This window comes from Rhineura floridana, chromosome 3 (genome assembly GCF_030035675.1).
Source record: "Rhineura floridana isolate rRhiFlo1 chromosome 3, rRhiFlo1.hap2, whole genome shotgun sequence".
Lineage (NCBI taxonomy): Eukaryota > Metazoa > Chordata > Lepidosauria > Squamata > Rhineuridae > Rhineura > Rhineura floridana.
The window spans coordinates 97,494,885-97,515,633 of NC_084482.1; the positions used below are offsets into that span (position 1 = coordinate 97,494,885).

Consider the following 20,749-nt stretch of genomic DNA (forward strand, 5'->3'; position numbering starts at 1 on the left):
GCAAACAAGCTTAGAATTCAGCACAAAACAGTACCTCCAAAAATTGTTATTGTTGTTGTTATATGCCTTCAAGTCGATTACGACTTATGGCAACCCTATGAATCAGCAACCTCCAATAGCATCTATTATAAACCACTCCCTTCAGATCTTGTAAGTTCAGGTCTGTGGCTTCCTTTATGGAATCAATCCATCTCTTCTTTGGCCTTCCTCTTTTTCTACTCCCTCCTGTTTTCCCCAGCATTATTGTCTTTTCTAGTGAATCATGTCTTCCCATTATGTGTTCAAAGTATAATAACCTTAGTTTCATCATTCTAGGGTCTAGTGATAGTTCTAGTTTAATTTGTTCTAACACCCAATTATTTGTCTTTTTCACAGTCCATGGTATACATAAAGGACTCCTCTAACACCACATTTCAAATGAGTTGATTTTTCTCTTATCCGCTTTTCTCACTGTCCAACTTTCACATCCATACATAGAGATCGGGAATATCATGACTTGAATTATCCTGACCTTGGTGTTCAGTGATACATCTTTGCATTTGAGGACCTTCTTCTGATTTCTTGACTATTGTCTCCATTTTGGTTAATGACTGTGTCAAGGTATTGATAATCCTTGACAAGTTCAATGTCCTCATTGTCAACTGTAAAGTTACATAAATCAGATTCTGTTGTCATTACTTTAGTCTTCTTGACGTTCAGCCATAGTCCTGCTTTTGTACTTTCCTCTAACTTTCAGCAGCATTCATTTCAAATTATTACTCAATCCAAAAATATCTCCATTAAAAAATGGAAAAGACTACCTTTTATTTGTATTTTTCACAAACAAAAAAGCAAAATGAGATTTAAATTGGGGGAAAATAGGCAAAATATTGGATTATTCTCCTGTAGGGAGTAAAGAAAGTTGACTATGAAATATGTGAACTTTAAATGCCATGTATGAATATGGAAATATGTTTCATCTTAATGCTAAGATACAGTAATCCTGCCTCAGCACAGTATTAAGACAGATGCTGGTATTTCTTATTGCTAAGATATTTTCATTTTTCACAAGCTGTTAGCAGCAGTTGAAGTTTTATATATTAATTTGCACATTTATATTAGTGATTCTGTCTTCCTCCAAGGACTTCAGAAAGGTGAAAATGCTTCTTTCTCTCTTTTATTTTCACAACAACTCTACAAGGTAGGTCACCGGCCCAAGGGTCACCTGGTACGCTTCAAGACTGGGAAGAGGCATTGAACTAGGGTCTCTCAAGTTTAAGAAAGCTGACATGCAGCATGAGGGCATTTTCAGCAATAGGGCTCACCTGACACCTACTGCGGGATGTTTTTGGCACGAGGTAAAGGAGTTCTTGTTCTCCCTGGCATTTAAATACATTTTAGCTTTTATAACTATTTTGTTTCCACCTCGCTGGGGGTATTTTTTGTGTGTGTGTGTGTTGTTTCTATCATTATTTTATGCTGTTTTTGTATGGATTTTGGCTGATTTTATGACCTTTTGAGCCAGTGCTGCTTTTTTATGGATTGTTTTAAAACTGATTATAAACTAACTGTATTTGTGTTTTATTAATTTTAATTTGTGAACCACCCAGGGACTATGGTTAAATTAGGGACATATAAAATAAAAAAATGTTCACAATGACGCAGTGTAGAAACAGTTTACAGGGATACTTTAAAGTGAAGTCAGTAAGACATGATGCTGTATTAGCAACCTAGCTAGCAACTAAATAAATTCCAACCCCCCAGATGTTTGTCCAGTAGAAGCAACTCAGGGCTCTCAACATATGAACTATTGTCTTTGACTCAGCCAGACACACCCATGAAGCAGATGTATTTTATTAATGGAGTACAGCACCCACTCTTCTAAAATTGCCGGAAACAGTGAACCTCTCCACACGCATCTGTCATTCTTCTGGCATGCTTCCCCTTCTGAAACCCTAGCTCAAGAGCTGAATTTTCAGATATTTCAAGCTTCAGGCCTCCTGTTTCCACATGGAAACTGCATTTAGATATCTTGTGCAAATTCTGAAGTACCTAAACCAAAATATCACGCAAAGACATTATGCAGTCAGGGTGGCTTTAGTGTACAGAAAGTATGCAAAAGTAAAATTAGTGATGACTCAGTGCCTCTCTGGACAGCCACCAGGCATTCTTCTAAGTGCTAAATACTGAAGCATGTGTAAAAATGGGAAGCTCAAACTTTCTCCTAGTTAGAAATGTTTAGCATTAACTTCTTTGGTGAAAGTATCCAGCAGCAAAACTTAAAATGAAAGATGTCCACAAGGTGGCATCATTATTCAGTTGTTACACACTAGAATAGTATTTGAATGGAGGCAAATAATTAGCTGGTTAGTTCAAATCAGCATGTAAAATTCAGCACTCCACTCCACTGTCTGATTGCCCTCACTTACTCCTCAGGCTTACCAGGTCAAAACTGATGCTTTAGTGGTTCACGAAACAGCTGGCTGAATTTATTTATCTAGAGCACAGGAGCCCTCTAAGGGCCTAAAGATGGCAACTCTATGACTCCTTCACTCCCTGTCCCACAATTCCCAAGGCTTTTTATCAGATCACTCCTGCCTTTCATCTGTCCTTCCCTCAAATTCTTTCCACTGCTTACTCTACCTCTTTCCTTCTGCTATTCCGTATGAACACCTCTCTGTTCCCTAGGTTTCTTTTGGGACCTCTTGCCAACTGTGTAGGCTTTTGCCTGCTCTACAGAACCCCTCCTTCTATAGAATCAGTGTTAAATTTTAATCTTAGCAAACAGTCTCCTATCCTCTCTTTCAGAAAGTAGAAAGCATTTTGTTGCCAACAGCAGCTTTATCCTCTGAACAGCCAGCATGTTCTCAAACATTCCATTACCTAACACCTGCTCAGCAAGGTAGGTCAGAAGTTACATTAACCATAATATACAAACTCTATAGTGCACTAGTTAAAAATTCACTATAGGTACTACATAGTAGCTAGCCCTTCAAAAGCTATCAGCTGTGTTCCCTAAAGATGAGAGAGAGGCCATCTTTCTTTAATAGTGCTTTATGTTACAATTTCCACTTCAGCAAGCCACTGTGGGAAGCTGCCTTATACTGAATCAGACCACTGGTCCATCTAGCTGATATGATCAACACTGACTAGCAGCAGCTCTCCAGGATTTCAGAATGGGGACATTCCCAGTCCTATCTGGAGATGCCAGGGATTGAACCCAGAACCTAAGCAGATATTCTTCCAGGAGGATTAAGGCAGGTACAAGAAACCTGAAGACAAATCACACTGTCTTTATCACCTCCGCACCTCTTGAAATGGGCTGTATCTGGTCTTTTCTTCATGGCAGCATCTTAACATATAGCACAGTTCATAGCAGGGTTCTTCCTCATCGTATGGAAGCATTTCTAGGCCACAGCCATATAATCCCAATCACAGCTAGCACAAGCATGGAGACACTCCATATTATGGAGAAAGACAAATGATGTTGTGGAGCCTGTTTCAAGCAGGACAAAGCATGCCCTTTTATCTGCAGCAAATCATTTCAGGGATGGGGAGGACAATTCCAAAGGTATTTTTTCCTTTATTTGAGCAGTTCTTCCTTTATGTGAGGCACTGACATCACATTTCCCTTCCTCCGCCTGATTCACATCTCTCCCACTGCTATTCATTTATTTTAACTTTGAGTATGCAGTACTTTTGTGAGAAGAGTTGAAGAGAGGAAGCGGCCTTACACAGAGTCAAACCATTGATCCACCTAGCTCAGTATTGTCTATAGCACCTGTCCCCAAACAGTTGCCCACCAGATATTTTTGGACTGCAGCTCTCACCAGCTAACATGGCCAACGGTCAGGGAAAATGGGAGTTGCAGTCCAACATCATCTGGAGAAGACTGGTCTATACCAGGGGCAGGCAGAAGGTAGATCAGAATCTCTGGGTAATTTGCACTCAAATCAGCAATGCAGCAATGGTTTCCAGCTTCCAACTGTTTAACAATTGCAACAACAAAATGGCTTTCTACCTAAATTAGACTGCTGAAATGAAAAAAGCTAATTAGAAGTGGACTTTTTATGCAAGGTTAGTTCAGTTCTAGTACTGAAAATAAATTCCTCAGCACAGAAAGTACCCAGAAATACATTGTTCTAACTGTACGTTGTTTGCACCTGGCTTTGGCTGGTAGATCTTGAGGGTCTAGATAAAAAAAAAAAAAAGTAAAGCAGACGTGCCTCAAGTTTGCCTATCCCTGGTCTATACTAACTAACTGCAGTTTTCCAAGGACTCAGATGCAAAGGTCTTTTGCAGCCCTATCTGGAGATGCTGCAGACTGAACCTGGGACCTTATGCATACAAAATATGTACTTTATTACTGAGCTATGGCATGTATGCAAACTGATTAACATACCACTATCTTGTACACTTTTTTTTTTACATCATCTATGGGTTATGTTCTCTTCGCTAAAGTAAATTCTCCTTCCTCCTCACAATACTTTTCAGCTTCTTTTTCTCATTTTGTCATACTGGGGGTGGCCCTAACTCCTGAATCCGAAAATTACACATTACATTAAAGGCATGATGGCGGTGGTGGTGGTGGTGGTGGAGGAGGAGGAGGAGGAGGAGGAGGAGGAAGAGGAGGAACTGTTGCAGGAGAAGACAATCAGAAAGAGGGGAAGCTTAATATTTCCCCCCTTCGACATTATCCCAACAAAAATCCCCTTCCAGCTCTGCTATCTGAATCAGTAGGAGAACTTTCATTGGCACCAATAGCAGTTTTCACTCAAACAGCCAATATTTCTTTAGCTTGCCATATTTATAATCCATGCTCTTAAGAAAGTTCTCAGGGTGGCTCACAAGAGATAACACAATTTAAAATTCAACCGTTATTTTCAGTTTCAAAAAACGCAAAAACTCATTTTAACACCATGCATCATTTGGGCTCTTAAAATGAAGTTCCAGTGATTCAAAAGGAACTTATTTCCAAATTACAGCCTGAGCCCTGCAATGTATAAGCAATTAATGAAATATGTAGCAGGGCTGTGTGATGAGAAAACAAGAAGCCAACCTCACCTCTTGAAGTTGGGATTCTTTCTTCTTGGAAGACAGGTTTAAGTGCTTTTCTAACACACCACAATATTTTTCCGTCTCCTTGTCATACTTTTTCTTGGCTTCCTGCCAAAACATGCCATATACAAGTTGTCAAAAACAATTGCACTGCAGTGGCTCTTCAGAGCTCCCTTCACCCCAGTATCAGTGTCAAAGGAGAGTTGAGCCATGCTTGTGACAGGACCAAGGTCAACATTACCATTTTTTATGGTTTATTTATAAAACTTTAACATAAAAGTTCTATGCTTTACATAAACATTTGACATACAACAATAAATAAATAAGCCTAGCTTACTCCTAGTAAATATTGAAACATCGTATCTCCCTTTCCAAAAATGAAAAAAATAAAAAATACCACCACCAACTGTTAATCCAAATTGCATCAATTTAACATTTTCTGTTTTATCAAGATTTATATCCCGCCAAAACCTCAAGGTGTCTTCCTACAGGTAATCTGATTATCCAAGAAATAAAAAAATTGAAAGGTATTATTTGAAGTTCAACACAAAGTCATTTCATCATATGTACAATTATCAGGTTGATACTGAATATACCGTCTGTCCACAATGAATTTAGAACAGGTGATGGACAACAAGGCTTGGCTGCCCTGACAGTGACTATCTTCAGGAGAGGGTTAGAGGGGTGCAAGCCTATTGTTTCTGCTGGATCTCTCAATGGCTCTTGATATCATTGACCACAGTATCCTCATCGACCGTCAACATGAATTGGGGTAGCATCATTTTATTACGGTTTTACTCTTACTTACAGCGTCCATTCCAGAGAGTAGCATTGGGTGACTGTGTCTCAGCCCCCCAGCAGTTGATTTCAGGGGTGCCACAGGGCATGATTTTTGTCCCCAAGTCTTTTTAATATTTATATGAGGCTACTGAGGGGGCAGTCATTAAGAGATTTCAGCAAGATGTCACTATTAAGCTGATGATACCTAGTTCTATTTCTCTGTAACACCAGAATTGGGAGAGACCATGCATGTCTTAAGCCAGTGCCTGGGTGCAGTCATGGGCTGGATGATGGCTAATAAAATGCAACAGAATCCTGATAATATGGAGAGTCTATGAATGAACAGCTCCCAGGTCTGGGAATTGGTTTGTGTACAAACTCTGGATGGGGTTGCTCTCCCTCTGGAAGAACAATTGCATACTTTCAGGGAGCTCCTAGATCCAATGCTGTCACTAGAGGCTCAGGTGACCTGAGTGGCTTGGAGTGCCCATTACTTACTTTAGTTAGTGTGTCAACTATGACCATTCCTGAACAGGAATAGTCTTGCCACAGGGGTCTATTCACTGGCAGCCCCACAATTAGACTGTATGTAGACTGTCTTGTGCCTGGTTCAGAAGGTGAAACTAGTGCAAGATACAGCTACTTTACACATATTACACTGGTGCTGAAAGATCTGCACCAACTGCCTATTAGCTACTGAGCCAAGTTCAAGATTATTGTTGACATTTCAAGCCCTAACAAATTGGGACTAGGATACCTTATAGACCATCTCCCCCGGTACAGACCAAGCCGATATTTAAGATCTTCTGAAAGAAACCCTGCTGGTCATTCCATGACAAACAAAAGTGGACACTCTTTGGAATGCCCTCCTCTGGGTAATTCACGAGTCAGAGGAAGTAATAACCTTTAAATGCCTCTTTAAAACTATATGTTTGTCTAAGCTTTCCTTAACGTAATTTTTCTGTTTGGTACACTGCTGTTACTTGTGATGTACAGTAGTATCTTGCTTCTATTTAGCTTTGTCTGGTTGTTAGCATATCTTATTGAATGCTATTTGTATTTTTATTGTTTCCATGTAAACTGCTCAGGATTTTTACTATATTAAGCAGTATAAATGTTTTATAACTAAATCAGTAATAAACAGGTAAGGCATCATATTTCTTGAACATTTCCCCTGTACCTGGTCCAATAAGAGATAGCAAGGCTGTTATTCTCTGTGGCTACTAATATTGAATATTAGCTCTATGTTGGACTTCCAAGTATTACTTATCCTATCTTTGAATATAGGGCTTATTAAGTTTATAATAAAGCTTAATAAGCCAGGTCAGTTGAGGGTGATATGGGGGAGTGCTGTTCTTGGAACTTGTGCTGTGTGCGTACAGTTCTTCTTCATTATTCTAACACACAGTCTATTTTCAAATAACCTATAAAGCCTTATACGGCGCAGGACCACGATATCTGTCGGAACGCCTCTCCCGATATGAACCGGCCCGTACACTACGGTCTACTACGAAGGCCCTCCTCCGGGTTCTGACTCATAGGGAAGCCCGGAGAGTGGTGACAAGATCTAGGGCCTTCTCAGTGGTGGCCCCCGAACTATGGAATGGTCTCCCCGAGGAGGTGCGCCTGGCGCCGACACTATCATCTTTTCGGCGCCAGGTTAAAACCTTTCTCTTCTCTGAGGCATTTTAATTCCTGTTAATTGTAAATTATTATATTTTGATTTTAGACTGTACAGTTTTGTGTACAGTTTTGTGTTATTTTTATTGTATTTTTAATGTTCACCGCCCAGAGAGCTGTTGCTAGTCGGGCGGTATATAAGCTTAATTAAATAAATAAATAAATAAATTAGGCCAGAAGAAGCCAATATGGTGATCTCCAAAAATTATTGGACTACATCTCCCATCATCCTCACCCATTATTCATGCTTGCTGGGGTTGATGGGAGTTGGTGTCCTCCAGATGTTGTTGAACTCCATGTTGACTACCCCTGTTTTCAGCTATGGTCTTTGCTGTAACACTAGATTGTACTGCCTTGCACAATATGATTCCAGTTCTGGTATCACTACTAGGTGACACTCTAAATCAAACATCAAAATCAGAAGCTCTGCAATGAAGAGTTTAAAAGAAGCCTCAGCTTTACAAGAAGAAAGGCTAAAGGAAAGAGAAACTGGCAGGAACCCATATATCTTACCACAGCAACAAGTTGTTATAGTAACAAACGAAGACAAGACAGAGGACAAAAGGTACAATGCCTTGCAGGAACCAAGTAACAGTTAGAGCTATGCCTAATTTCCCTTCTCAAAAATTCCTGAGGTGAACGATGGGCTTTCAGGATGCGACACTTCCCTGAAAATATAACAGCTTTCCTGCTGCTGCTTGCTGCAATGTGAAAATCTACAGTGCAATTGGGACACGGGGTGTGTGTCTTCCCTCAGTAATACCAATTAATCAGCAAGCACATGGAGAATGTCATGGCATCATGGTGCTAGGCAGCCAATCAGATTTGGCGACATTACGATATCACTGAGGGCAAATGAAGCAGGTTTAAAATGGGCGTTAAACATTTGTGTGGAGAATGTAGGGAATTTATCTGATACCAAGCCAACCAACTGGGTGTCAGTCCTTGCCTTGGCAACAGGAATGTATTCCCTCCTCCATGAACATTTTCATGTCCTTTTGAGCCCTCTGAAATCACCAAAGGGAGCCACCTTTCAGGAGCACAAACAGTCTTGAAAACCTGCTCCCATTTGGGCTCATCTCTAGGCTTTTTTAAAAGGCATTATTTTTGCCTGCACAATAAGGAGTTTTTCATAGTTTGTAAAGCATTTCCAAGCTGAAAGTAAAATAAAATTGGGATATATATTAGGAAATCATTAGCAAAAGTATTTCACCAATGTTCCAGGTAAAACTGAAGAGCCAGCTTATATAGTTAACTGTAGAATGTAGTTTTCGTATGACAAAGCTGTCATCATCCTACAAATCCATAGACAACAGCAATATGCAATAACTTCTATCAAGTCTCCTCTACCTATCTTGTAAGCTCATTGACAACAAAGACGGAAACCTTAAGGGTGGAGTAGACTTCATGAAACAGTAAAGTTCGCTGCTGATCTACTGTTTGTCTCTTGATGCTCAACTACAACATTTGGAAGGGAGGCTCAAGTTGGCAAGTAATCTGTAACAGTTTGTCTATGCATCCTTCTACATTTACAGCAGCGGTGGAGAACCTTCAGCCCATGGGCCCAACCCAGCCTGCCATGATGGAACAGGTGGTAATCTCAACTCGAGGCAATCTTGAATGATCCTGATTGTTTGGATCCATTCCAGTCTGGGCTCAGACCTGAATATGGGATGGAAACAGCTATGGTCACCCCGGTGGATGATTTACAGATGAGGGAGTACTACTCTGGTGGGTCTCATGGACCTCTGAGCAGCTTTTGATACCATCAACCCTAAAGCCATACCTCTTCCGACTGGCTTACTCATGATTGATGTCTGTTATTGCTGCAGAAGTGTTTTAATTTGCTCTTCATTTTTACTGACTTTTTTTTTGAGAGGGGCAATTTGATGGTTTCATGGTTGTATTGACATTTTGTAAATTGTTATTGTTGTAAGGTGTCTTGGATGGGCATTGCCCTGAAAGAAGGCCTAGAAATAATTTAAATAAAATCAATAAAATGAATGTTTATTATATAAAATATGTGTAAGCTTAAATACAGACTTCTCTTTACTGCTGTTAGATGAAGCAGGGGTCATGTTGGACATTATAGGAAGTAACAAAACACTATGCTCAAGGAACTCGCACAACATTTCCAAAATTCCGATATAATACATCAGGTGTAATTTTCAAATCTTCTGCAAAGACCAAAGAGTTCAAGATGAGCATTCTCCATTTTTCTACCTACCTTAGCAGCACCAATTTGCTCCTTACGAAATTTCTCTAGAGGGGTGATTAAGACCTCACCAGCATTCTCAATCTGACGACAGGAAAAAAAAAATCAGTCTCCATTCTGACAGAAGCTCCCTCACTCTTGTGCTCAATCATTATAATTGTCTGAATATAGCAGATTTTTTTCCTCCCTATGAAATCTGTATAACTCAGAATTTTACAGGCCATATTATCAAAGATCCCTACACTCAATTATACAAGAATAACTGACACTGACATGTAAATACTTCAAGCTCAAATGATTCACAAGCAGTACAACTGTCTGAGCATGCAATCTTATACATGTCTATTCAGTGAGTTCACTGGGGCTACCTGCATAGGATAACAACCTAGTTCACATAGTCCCTTGTAAAACAGGAAGAAAAGTTGTGGCTTTAAAGAGTTTGAGATGATTGTTGCTATTCAATATATTGTTGTTCTGTGATGCAGTTATTTCCTTAATTAAGAAAATTTACTTATTTAACAAAATGTATGTGCTGCTTGCTCAACAGAAAGCCTCTAAGTGATTTACAAAGAACAAAGTTTGAACAGTCAAAACAAAAAAATGATATAATGAAGTCCCAGGACAGTTAGGGTAAATCTTAGATTATGAGACATTATATACGCAACACAGCTGTAAACTTCCAAAGTGGGATGCCAATGGAGGTAATGGCTTTGTAAATCATGTTGCTGATTTGGATTTCTATCCCTGTCACAACTCCTCAGTTCTCATTCTGGCTTTCTTGTTCTAGACCAGAGGTTTCCAAACTGTAGTCCATTGACTACCTAGGGTCCACAAGCTTCATGCTGGTGGTGCATGGCATGTCTGTGAAGAAGGATGGGCTGCTCTGTCATTCTAAGGCTTTGCTCTGTATGTTGTCTTCCAGTTGCCTCCCACCCTCAGGGCTAGTGGAGCAATCCACATTTCCCCCGTCATCTTCTAAATCTGTTTCACTGTGGCGACATGGAAGATTACTGGATGTGAAAAGTCAGTGGTAGCAATGTTTTTTACCCAGCCCTCCAACCCTAGCTGCAGTAGACAGACAGTCACTCTTTTCCCCCTGACTATTGATGTCTGTTCTGGTGGCCCTTCCTGTCCTTTCTCTTTTCTGGTGTTTGTGTGTGCCAAGGGACTGGCAGTCACAGCGAAGTCAAACAAGTGAGGGCTTGATAAACAGTGCTCTTTGTTTCTGACAACTGCTGTTGTTCCCCCTTATGCCCTCCACACCACCTTTCTCCTCCCCATTTTTTACAGAACTAACAGAATTTTCTATAGAATTTCATAGAATTCAAATTGTAATAAAATAAAATAAAATATTAATACAAGAAGTAACATAAGCTATAAGAGGTTCGGAACGCAACGGCACAGGACAGGACCTTTTTGACTGCAGTGGCCAGCTTGTTGAGCTCCGTACATTGGAAGGCCTAGCTGGTCCCCTTCATGGTCATTCTGCTAGAGCCTCCCTTTGTTGCCAAGCTTTTGGGCAGAGTTACTGAAAACTTCTCCCCCCACCCCTTTGCTGGTGTGAATTCTAGCTGGCTCTGGTTTTTAGCTCCTCTACCTTGCTGCCATTTATATTGTGCTTTTATTTTATGTGCACATGTTACTGCTGAGCTGATGCACAGATGTTTGAAAACAGTAACAACAGAAGCTGAGAGAGAGAGAGAGAGAGAGAGAGAGAGCACACATACACATGTGTGTGCGTGTGCGTGTGTAAGTGGCAGTGGCAGTGGCATTCATCTGTTGTTGAGTTATTGGAAGTATCTGTGAGCAGAAAATGCAGACACATTTGGCCCATATCTACAACAACTTCTACATTCAATGCTATCAGGGAAACTTTACTCCAAGTGAGAGCAAAAATGAATAAACAAGCTGTACAGCATAATTGGGTCTTTGTTCTTTGAGTGCCAGACCAACTGGATTCTGTGGCAGGCAGTTCATTGCGGTTTGCCCTCCCTGTTATGCTGCCAAGTCTTACTCCCAAAGGATGAATATTGCTATTATTTGGGTAACAAAAGCTAACAAAGAGTGGCACAGAAATTCTCCATAGTCTTCTTCCCATTGCCATCATGTATCAAGATCTCTACATTATACAATATAAGCCAGGGTGTGAGGAATCTGTGGCCCTCCACATGTTGGACTGCAAGTTCCATCATCCCTGGGCACTGACCATGCTGCCTGGAGCTGATGAAAATTGGAGTCCAATGACATCTGGAGGGTCACAGGTTACCCACTCAATATAAGCAAAAGGCAACTCCTCACTGTCACTCTGGACATAGCACACACACAGATCCTAAGTCATTTATGCCAAGGAGAAACTGCTCAAAACAAAATTTTATATGCCTGCTATTTCACCTAGACGAGGCTTCATGTTTTCCAAGAATTGTACCCCTCCCCTCTTTCCACTACTATAACCCCCAAAAGCTCATCATCAGTTTCCTTTCCATTCTTTGATAAGAGATCATACACACGGAGGCGCAAGCCTTGAAGTCCATACCATGCGCATGCGCTCATCTTCTAGATTTCTAAGAACAGCAGCAAACTCTTGCAGGGATTTTGCTGAGGAGCAAAGAAAGAGGCATGAGGTTACACTGAGAGCTTTATTCTTACCAAAAGGATGACTGCTTTCAATGTGCTACCGTATATTTTATCTTTAAAAAAAAAAACCACTTGGATATAAGACATAAATACCGAGCAGGTTGTTGTGTGTTGATTTTATTTAATCCTGACAGCTATCAGGGCACAAAAGTTTCTGATTTAAAAAGTCCTTCTCCTCAAGCTGGTGACGAGTATTTTTAAGTGAACTTTCCAATTTATCATTTACAGACTCATACTTGCTGGTCTACTGTAGGTGGTATTTACACTTATGGAGATTCCTCCTGATGAAGCAATTGAATTAGCCAACTTGTATCAAGTGCTCCATAGGTACTGAACTCTGCCCACACTTACCTATGCATATTTCATCATCTGTTTCTGCATCTCCAATACATCGAAATTTGAAATCATTCAAAGAATCTGCAAACTTCCGTTTTGCTGAAGACAGATCTGCAGAGGGAGGGAGGAAGAGAGAATTGTACAGCCATATTAGCTAATGAGCCACAGACTACAAGAATACAACTTCCTGATTCATTAAATTAATCGCCTTCACCTTAGCTATGCTCAATTATGCTCTCTGCCTTAAAGAAAACCCTGAAGCCCATGTTGAAGAGAATGATGGTGCATGAATAAGCTGAAAACAGTGATCTACTTAGAACTGGGAAAGGAGCATTGTGCCTTAAAAAAAACCCCTAAAAGATCTACTTCGTTATTGACAAATCTGCAACACCCCAGGAACCTTAAATCAGAACTGAAAGGAGTCCACAGTAAGACTACTTTATCCACTTACCTATAAAATGTATGCATAAATGGGTGCCTTCACATCTAGCACTTCCTATGGTTATTATAAACATGCTGATTTGTATTCTGCTACCTACATGCTTTATCAGAATGGCTCACCATATTTCAGAAATATGACCAAGTAATGGCAGTGATGGCTGGTGACTCCATGTCCACTACCACACTGACATGGAGCCACCAGCTGCCACTGAGTGAAGGTAATATATGTATTATCCATACACTGTATGTTTTTGTTTGTTTATTTATTTATTTATTATATTTATATACCGCCCCATAGCTGAAGCTCTCTGGACGGTTTACAGCAATTAAAAACGTTAAAAACAAATATACAAATTTTAACACAAAAAAACAATTTAAAAACACAATTTAAAAAAAATTAAAACAATTTAAAAACACATGCTAAAATGCCTGGGAGAAGAGGAAAATCTTGACCTGGCGCAGAAAAGATAACAGTGCTGGCGCCAGGCACACCTTGTCAGACAGATCATTCCATAATTTGGATGCCACCACTGAGAAGGCCCTCTCAATTGTTGCCAGCCTCCAAGCTTCCCTTGTTAGCAGAGAGTGCCACCTAAAAGCCTACTCTTGAGGCCTTGTTAGTCTGAAAGTTGGATCCATATTTCTGCAGGAGGAAGGTGATTTTCACCAATTGCCCCTTCCCACTGTAGTCCCCAGAAACCTTTCCCACACTACTCAGGTCCCTCAACCCTCTACAGAGGCACAGGGAGATGCAGGAAGAGAGAATTGGCAAATATCACCACTTCCCCCTTTCCTACAGTAGAGTGACCTCTAGATCTAACCCTAATGCTGCAATCCTAATGCATAGTTACTCAGAAGTAGCTCAGTGGGATGCACTGAACTGTGATTAATTTATTTATTCTTAGATATCTTACTAATTACTATTAATTATTCAATCATGTATTAGATTGCAGGTATGCAAGCAGCTCCTTGCTACATTTATCTTTGTAACATACCTAAAATTATTAAGTAAATATTCATGTTAAGGCTGAAAATTTTGTATTAAATTGAAGGGTATTCTCTAGGTCTTAGTGAAGCTTAATTTCTGTACTCTATCATACTGCTTACTCAGCAAGTGCAAGACTTTTTAAAGATATTCACATATTCTACAATTTGGAATTTGTAACCACACACTAAGAAGGAATTCTTGCTTAAATCCAAGCACCATTGCTCAAAAATAAATACAGGAACAAGATTTAAAAGTATTCTGCAGAAGCAATAAGCATGTTATGCCAGTTGCATAGCATTCAATGGTACTCATACTCACCCCAAAATTACTTTGCCCCCAAACAAGTTGCTAATGCTACTTTTCTCTGCATAGTACGTACAAAGCACACTCAACAATAGGCCCTACTTGACACACATCAAACAAGTGGATACCAATCAAGAAAACAAGTACACATAAATTAAGTCAGGGTGGATTAAAAATCAATTACATTTTAAATGATTTAATTTTAAAAAACTAAGTTAGTTTTTTCCAACAACAACAACAATAACCTGCCTCATACTTTAAAAATGGGTTTAAAGGAAATGTGGATTTAAATACAAGCATATAAATATACATTACTACTGCTCTGAATAATTTATATCTAAAAACTAAATCTCCAAAACAGATTGGGTCACAATTACAGTCTTTTTTCATTTCCATAGAGACGTAACAGCTGCAACAGTAGAAACTCACTACCTCTACTGTTATGTGGAAAGCCACAACCAATGTTGTCGTGGTGAAGAAGGGAAATATTGGGGTGGGGAGGAATGTTAAAGGGGGCAGCATTGCGGTAACCATGGCAAACAGATCTGCCTTTACTATGTCACCTTGAGTTCCCCATCCTTGCAGCTGCATTCCCCCACACTCTGTACCAGCAGGTGCCCAAACTGTGGTCCATGGACCACCAGTAGCCTGAGAGTCTCATTCAGGTAGCTTGCAATGAGCCTATGAAGAACACTTGCAACTTGAATTCAAATTGGAATGCAATAAAATACATGACAAGACATAAAAGAAGCAATAAAAATACAATTAAAAGTCATATAGCATCTAACACAGCATATTACAATTGCTACAACAAGCAGAAAAAAAATCATTAAGTGGTTCACCAGGTCCCTCAGCAATTTTCAAATGGTCTGTGGGGGGAAAGGTTCGGGAACTACTGCTCTATACCATTAAGGTGTTAGTTTCAACACTAACACTAAGTAAAATAGTTCACACATTCTACACCCCACTTTGATAAGGACAAGAACACTCCTTTGATATCAATATCAGAATGCCACACCATTCCCAGAAAGACTTCTTGGAAACCAACACTTTAGTGGCAGGCATAAAACAAACACCAGGCACCTACAGAAAAGGACAGACAACTCCAGCCTTCCTCCTCCACACAAATGTATGCTGTTATCCACACCCATCCACCTCCCTTCTTCATATATATCATGTTGTGCTAATACCGGCTCCATTGACTGGTTATAACTAGAGTCAGCACCATTATTTCAAGTTATGTAATTAAAGAGGTGAAGAAATTAATAGCCCAGATATCAAACGCTGGCACCTTAATATTCTTAGGGCAAAGCTCCAAGAGGCTGCAGAAACCTGGATTCAGATGCAACATCATATTCTGCTGTTAAGTGTTTTTATCTACCATTAACTGTTTTCTAAGTCTGGAGAAAAACTTGCACAGTGTGATGAAATAAAGAGAATTCTAGTAAATACCCAGGAAGGCTACTTTGGTTTCAAGTTCTGCACGAGATTCTCCAAACTGATGGCCAGAACTGGAAATCTTGAAGTACCCATTAAGAGCAGATAATATTAGGGTGGGAAATCACCACTCAGAACCATGAAATACATGTGCATTAAAACAACAGGCTAAGACTTATTAGTGGTAAGCCAACCCTTTCAGTCTGATTTGGAAGTGGGCTCATCAAGTGAAGCTATTTCCCCCATCCCTAAACAACTATTTTTTTTCTGCACAAGCATTATTCCGAATTTCAGGCCACACTGTAGACAAATTACATCACATTTCAAGTCCCAACACTCCCACAAGTCCTGGAACTTTGCCCTACAGCCCCTTCCACTTCCCTAATAATGAAAGGAATGGTGAGAAATTGCTGGAAGCACCTCTATTTCTCCCTCCCTTTCACTTTGAATTTTGCAATGACAGCATCCCAAGCACCAGGACCCCTGGGAAGTATAGCTTTCTGTAATACCCAAGGCCTTACTATTAGATGGCCTGGAAACTATGGGTTCCCGGGGCTTCTTGCACTTCTGGTTTTGCTGATTCAAGGTGCCAGAAAGGAGAGAGGAATGGGGGCCTCACAGAGGCCTCCAGTGACATCTCTTCATTGCCACTGACAGATTAGTGGGAAAAGGAGGTGACTGCAATAGTAGGCTGCCTGGTGATGACACCAACACAACAAAATTACAAACCAGGCCAACATTAAAATTTGGATTTATCTTAGGTTCAGTTGAGGGAGAGAGGCAAACTCATAAGCAGGTCATCTCCATCCCCTCATTTCTGTACTTCAGCTATATCACTGAGAACCATTTCACACAAGTATTTGTTCTTCATTTTTAAAATGCTGTTGCTCATAATAAGTTATAAAATCAAAGGGAGGGAAGTAATTTAACAAGAAAAAAGAATTTAATAAATAAAACATAATAAAACAAACATCAATTGGTCCTTTTATGGGAAGCGCTTTAGATGGAAATGGCTTCACTCACTGTCTTTCTTGTTTTACAGGTGTCTAGGAGACAGCTGTTTGTGTTTACACTTTACTGACTGTGAACTTCAGCTGAATCATTTGTTGTCAACTCTGCATCTTACAATCAGTCTCTTTTCCATAGTTTGAGAAATGGCTGTGACAGACACTTGTGTGTTTGTTCCTGTTTCATATATCTGATGAAAACATGCTCAAGCCCTTTTTTACCCTCTAAACATAGAAATTAGCTATGTAGGGTTGGATCCAGTTACGCTGTCCTTTTTGGGCAAAGACCTGCGCAACGGAACTTTCTCTCGTTCCCCTCTTCCCACATATTCACAAATCTGCTCTGGAAGTTTAGGGGAACTGCAAGAAGAGACTGGGGGGAGGGGCACATGGAGAAAAAGTCCCATTGAGCAGATGAAAGTCCTTGCCCTAATAGGATGACTTCATTGGATACAACTCAAAATGTTCACCATCCACTCTGGGCATCTTAATATGATCACAACAAGCCCCTTTTGATTTCTGAAAAATTCCAGCAAAGGGCCTACCAGTTCAGTGGACCATAATTATTGCTGACTGACTTCCTGATGGTCCTGCATTCTCTCTTACTTTCTTCTGGGTGTGTATTTTCCCCTCTTCTTGCCCTGCCTCTTTTGATGCTCTGGCAGAACATCTGATGCACAACAGGCCAGCATTAGCAGGGGAGTCCAGTTGCCCCCAACTACACTAAGCTCCTAAGATGGTCACAGATGCAATATGTCTGCTCTCGGTTCTCAAGCTTAGTAACTCTGAAGGTCCCTGAAGGGAAATCTAGAGAGAAGCCTTAGAAACTCTTGCTTCAAAGTAGGGTAGTAGTGTATTCTACTTTACAGATGATAGCCCTCTATTTGAACAGCTGTCCAAAGGATAAAGAACCATAAGAAGGGGAGCAGAGCCCTTGAAGTTGTCCATCAACAGCTGGCACCTGGGCAGCAGACTGATCAGGCAGGCACACAGACCACACTCTTCCCCATCTATAGCAACATTATTGTTTTTCTATTTAACTTATAGGAATTTCTACATGTGTAATTACACACATAAATGTATTTATTATTTATATTTATTATTATTTATTTTTAAAACTTATATACCGCCCGACTAGCAATAGCTCTCAGGGCGGTGAACATAGATACAATAAAATACAATATAATACAAAAACATCAGTCTAAAATCAAATTTCACAATCTAAAAACAGCAAAGGCTAAAATCAAATTACAAACATTACAATCATTAACAAAAAATTAAAATGCCTCGTAGTAGAGAAAGGTTTTAACCTGGCGCCGAAAGGATGATAGTGTCGGCGCCAGGCGAACCTCCTCGGGGAGACTATTCCATAGTTCGGGGGCCACCACTGAGAAGGCCCCTGATCTTGTCACTGCCCTCCGGGCCTCCCTATGAGTCGGGACCCGGAGGAGGGCCTTCGTAGCAGACCGTAATGTACGAGCCGGTTCATAGCGGGAGAGGCGTTCCGACAGATATCGAGGTCCCGCGCCGTATAAGGCTTTATAGGTTAATACCAACACTTTGAATTTGGCCCGGAAGCGTATTGGAAGCCAGTGCAAGCGGGCCAAAACAGGTGTTATATGGTCAGACCGCCTCGTTCTTGTTAGCAGTCTGGCCGCCGCATTTTGCACCAGCTGTAGCTTCCGAACCGTCTTCAGAAGTAGCCCTACGTAGAGCGCATTACAGTAATCCAAACGTGAGGTTACCAGAGCATGTACTACTGATGTAAGATCCTCCTTACTCAGGTAGGGACGTAGCTGGGCTACCAACTGAAGTTGGTAGAACGCATTCCGTGCCACCGAGGCTACATGAGCCTCAAGTGACAGGGAAGAGTCTAGAACGACTCCCAGACTACGAACCTGTTCCTTTAGGGGGAGTGTAACCCCATCCAGGACAGGATATGTATCCACCATCTGATTGGAAAAACCATCCACCAACAGCATCTCAGTCTTATCAGGATTGAGTCTCAGTTTGTTAGTTCTCATCCAGTCCATTGTCGCGTCCAGGCATTGGTTCAGCACATTGACCGCCTCACCTGAGGAAGATGAAAAGGAGAAGTAGAGCTGCGTGTCATCAGCGTACTGGTGACAACGCACTCCAAAACTCCTGATGACCGCACCCAACGGCTTCATATAGATGTTAAAAAGCATGGGAGACAAAACCGAACCCTGCGGGACCCCACACTGGAGTACCCACGGTGTCAAGCAATGTTCCCCAAGCACTATCTTCTGGAGACGGCCTGCCAAGTAGGAGCGGAACCACTGCCATGCAGTGCCTCCAACTCCCAACTCCGCAAGCCTCTCCAGAAGGATACCATGGTCAATGGTATCAAAAGCCGCTGAGAGATCAAGGAGAATCAACAGAGTTACACTCCCTCTGTCTCTCTCCCGACATAGATCATCAAACAGGGCGACCAAGGCCGTCTCAGTGCCGAAACCGGGCCTGAAACCCGATTGAAATGGATCTAGATAATCGGTTTCATCCAATAGTGCCTGGAGCTGGTCAGCAACCACTCATTCCAAGATCTTGCAGAGATATGGAACATTTGCCACTGGTCTGTAGCTGCTGAAATCCTCTGGGTCCAGGGAAGGCTTTTTCAGGAGTGGTCTCACTGCTGCCTCCTTCAGACAGCCAGGGACCACTCCCTCTCGCAAGGAGGCATTTATCACTTCCCTGGCCCAGCCAACTGTTCCCTCCTTGCCAGTTTTTATTAGCCAAGAGGGGCAAGGATCTAGTACCAAAGTGGTTGCACGTACCTGTCCAAGCACCTTGTCCACGTCCTCGAACTGAACCGATTGAAATGTAGCACAAATATGTGTCCTTTTTTAAAATCTAAAACGTGTTTTTTTTTTTGGCTAACCTATTTCCAAAGGTCAGACAAGAGTTACACTTACATGCTTACAAAATGAGATCTTAGGCTGCCACCAGATGTTATCCAACAAGCCTAATTTGAAAGAGTCATCCAGGAGCTGGAGAAGAAGCGTCTGGAGCCAGTGAGTGAACTCCTGCAGGATACCCAAAGTTTATTGAAGAGGTCTCAGGCAAAACAGAACCTGGAAAATTATTCTGTGGCTTTCCCCCCTGGGCTGAAGTGGAACATCTGGGAGTTCTGCAATATTAATCCTTTTCTGGAGGGTGTCATGAAGCAGTTCAGAGCTCTCGATTCTCTCTGTTTTGTGTATCACCATGAAAATTTAGAGGGTTGTTAAGCAAGCGTTTCTGAGTTCAGCACTATAAGTTTTGTAAGGTTTTGTTTTGAAATGAGCTTATGTGAAGCATCAGAATGACATGGGGGTATTTTCAATTTAACATTGCAGACTTTCAAAAATCCATGCATTCATAACCTCAAGGTTGGATTACTGCAATTTGCTCTATTTGGAGCTACCCTTGGCTCTGGTTCGGAAGCTCCGGCTGGTGCAAAATGCGGCAGCCAGACTACTGATGGAAGCATGTGACCAACAACATGTGACACTGCTCTTAAAACATCTGCACTGGCTGCCCATCCAGTACTGAGCCAGGTTCAATGTCCTTGTATTAATTTACAAAGCCCTGAACAACTTAGGTCCACAGTATTTTATGGACCGCCTGAATCCTTATATCCCAGCTCAATCACTGAGGTCATTAGCAGCAGCAGCTCTTCAAATCAAATCATATTACAGTCAACAGACCATTGAATCATCAGATAAAAACAGATATTATTACAATCTCATTTTAAAAAAAATATAAATGGAATATATATAAATAAGTGAAATACTTAAAATAAAAATTACAAAGGACCAAATAACACACAGTTGGTTTGGAGACCATCAAACAATCATTAGTAGTCTAATACGAATAGCCAAGTTCAAGAGC

At 40.9% G+C, this 20,749-nt stretch overlaps 1 protein-coding gene across 7 annotated transcripts in view; it reads right to left on the reverse strand.

Moving 5' to 3' along the window:
* ARHGAP26 (Rho GTPase activating protein 26) overlaps nt 1-20,749 on the reverse strand; it is a 421,406-nt gene that overhangs the window by 310,787 nt on the left and 89,870 nt on the right. For all 7 annotated transcript variants that reach the window (XM_061616981.1, XM_061616982.1, XM_061616980.1 and 4 more), the window contains exons 2-5: nt 12,698-12,793; nt 12,246-12,307; nt 9,725-9,796; nt 5,044-5,145 (exon numbers count right to left, since the gene is read on the reverse strand). In XM_061616981.1, the coding sequence (XP_061472965.1) occupies nt 5,044-5,145; nt 9,725-9,796; nt 12,246-12,307; nt 12,698-12,793 (332 nt within the window). The remainder of the gene's footprint in view (nt 1-5,043; nt 5,146-9,724; nt 9,797-12,245; nt 12,308-12,697; nt 12,794-20,749) is intronic.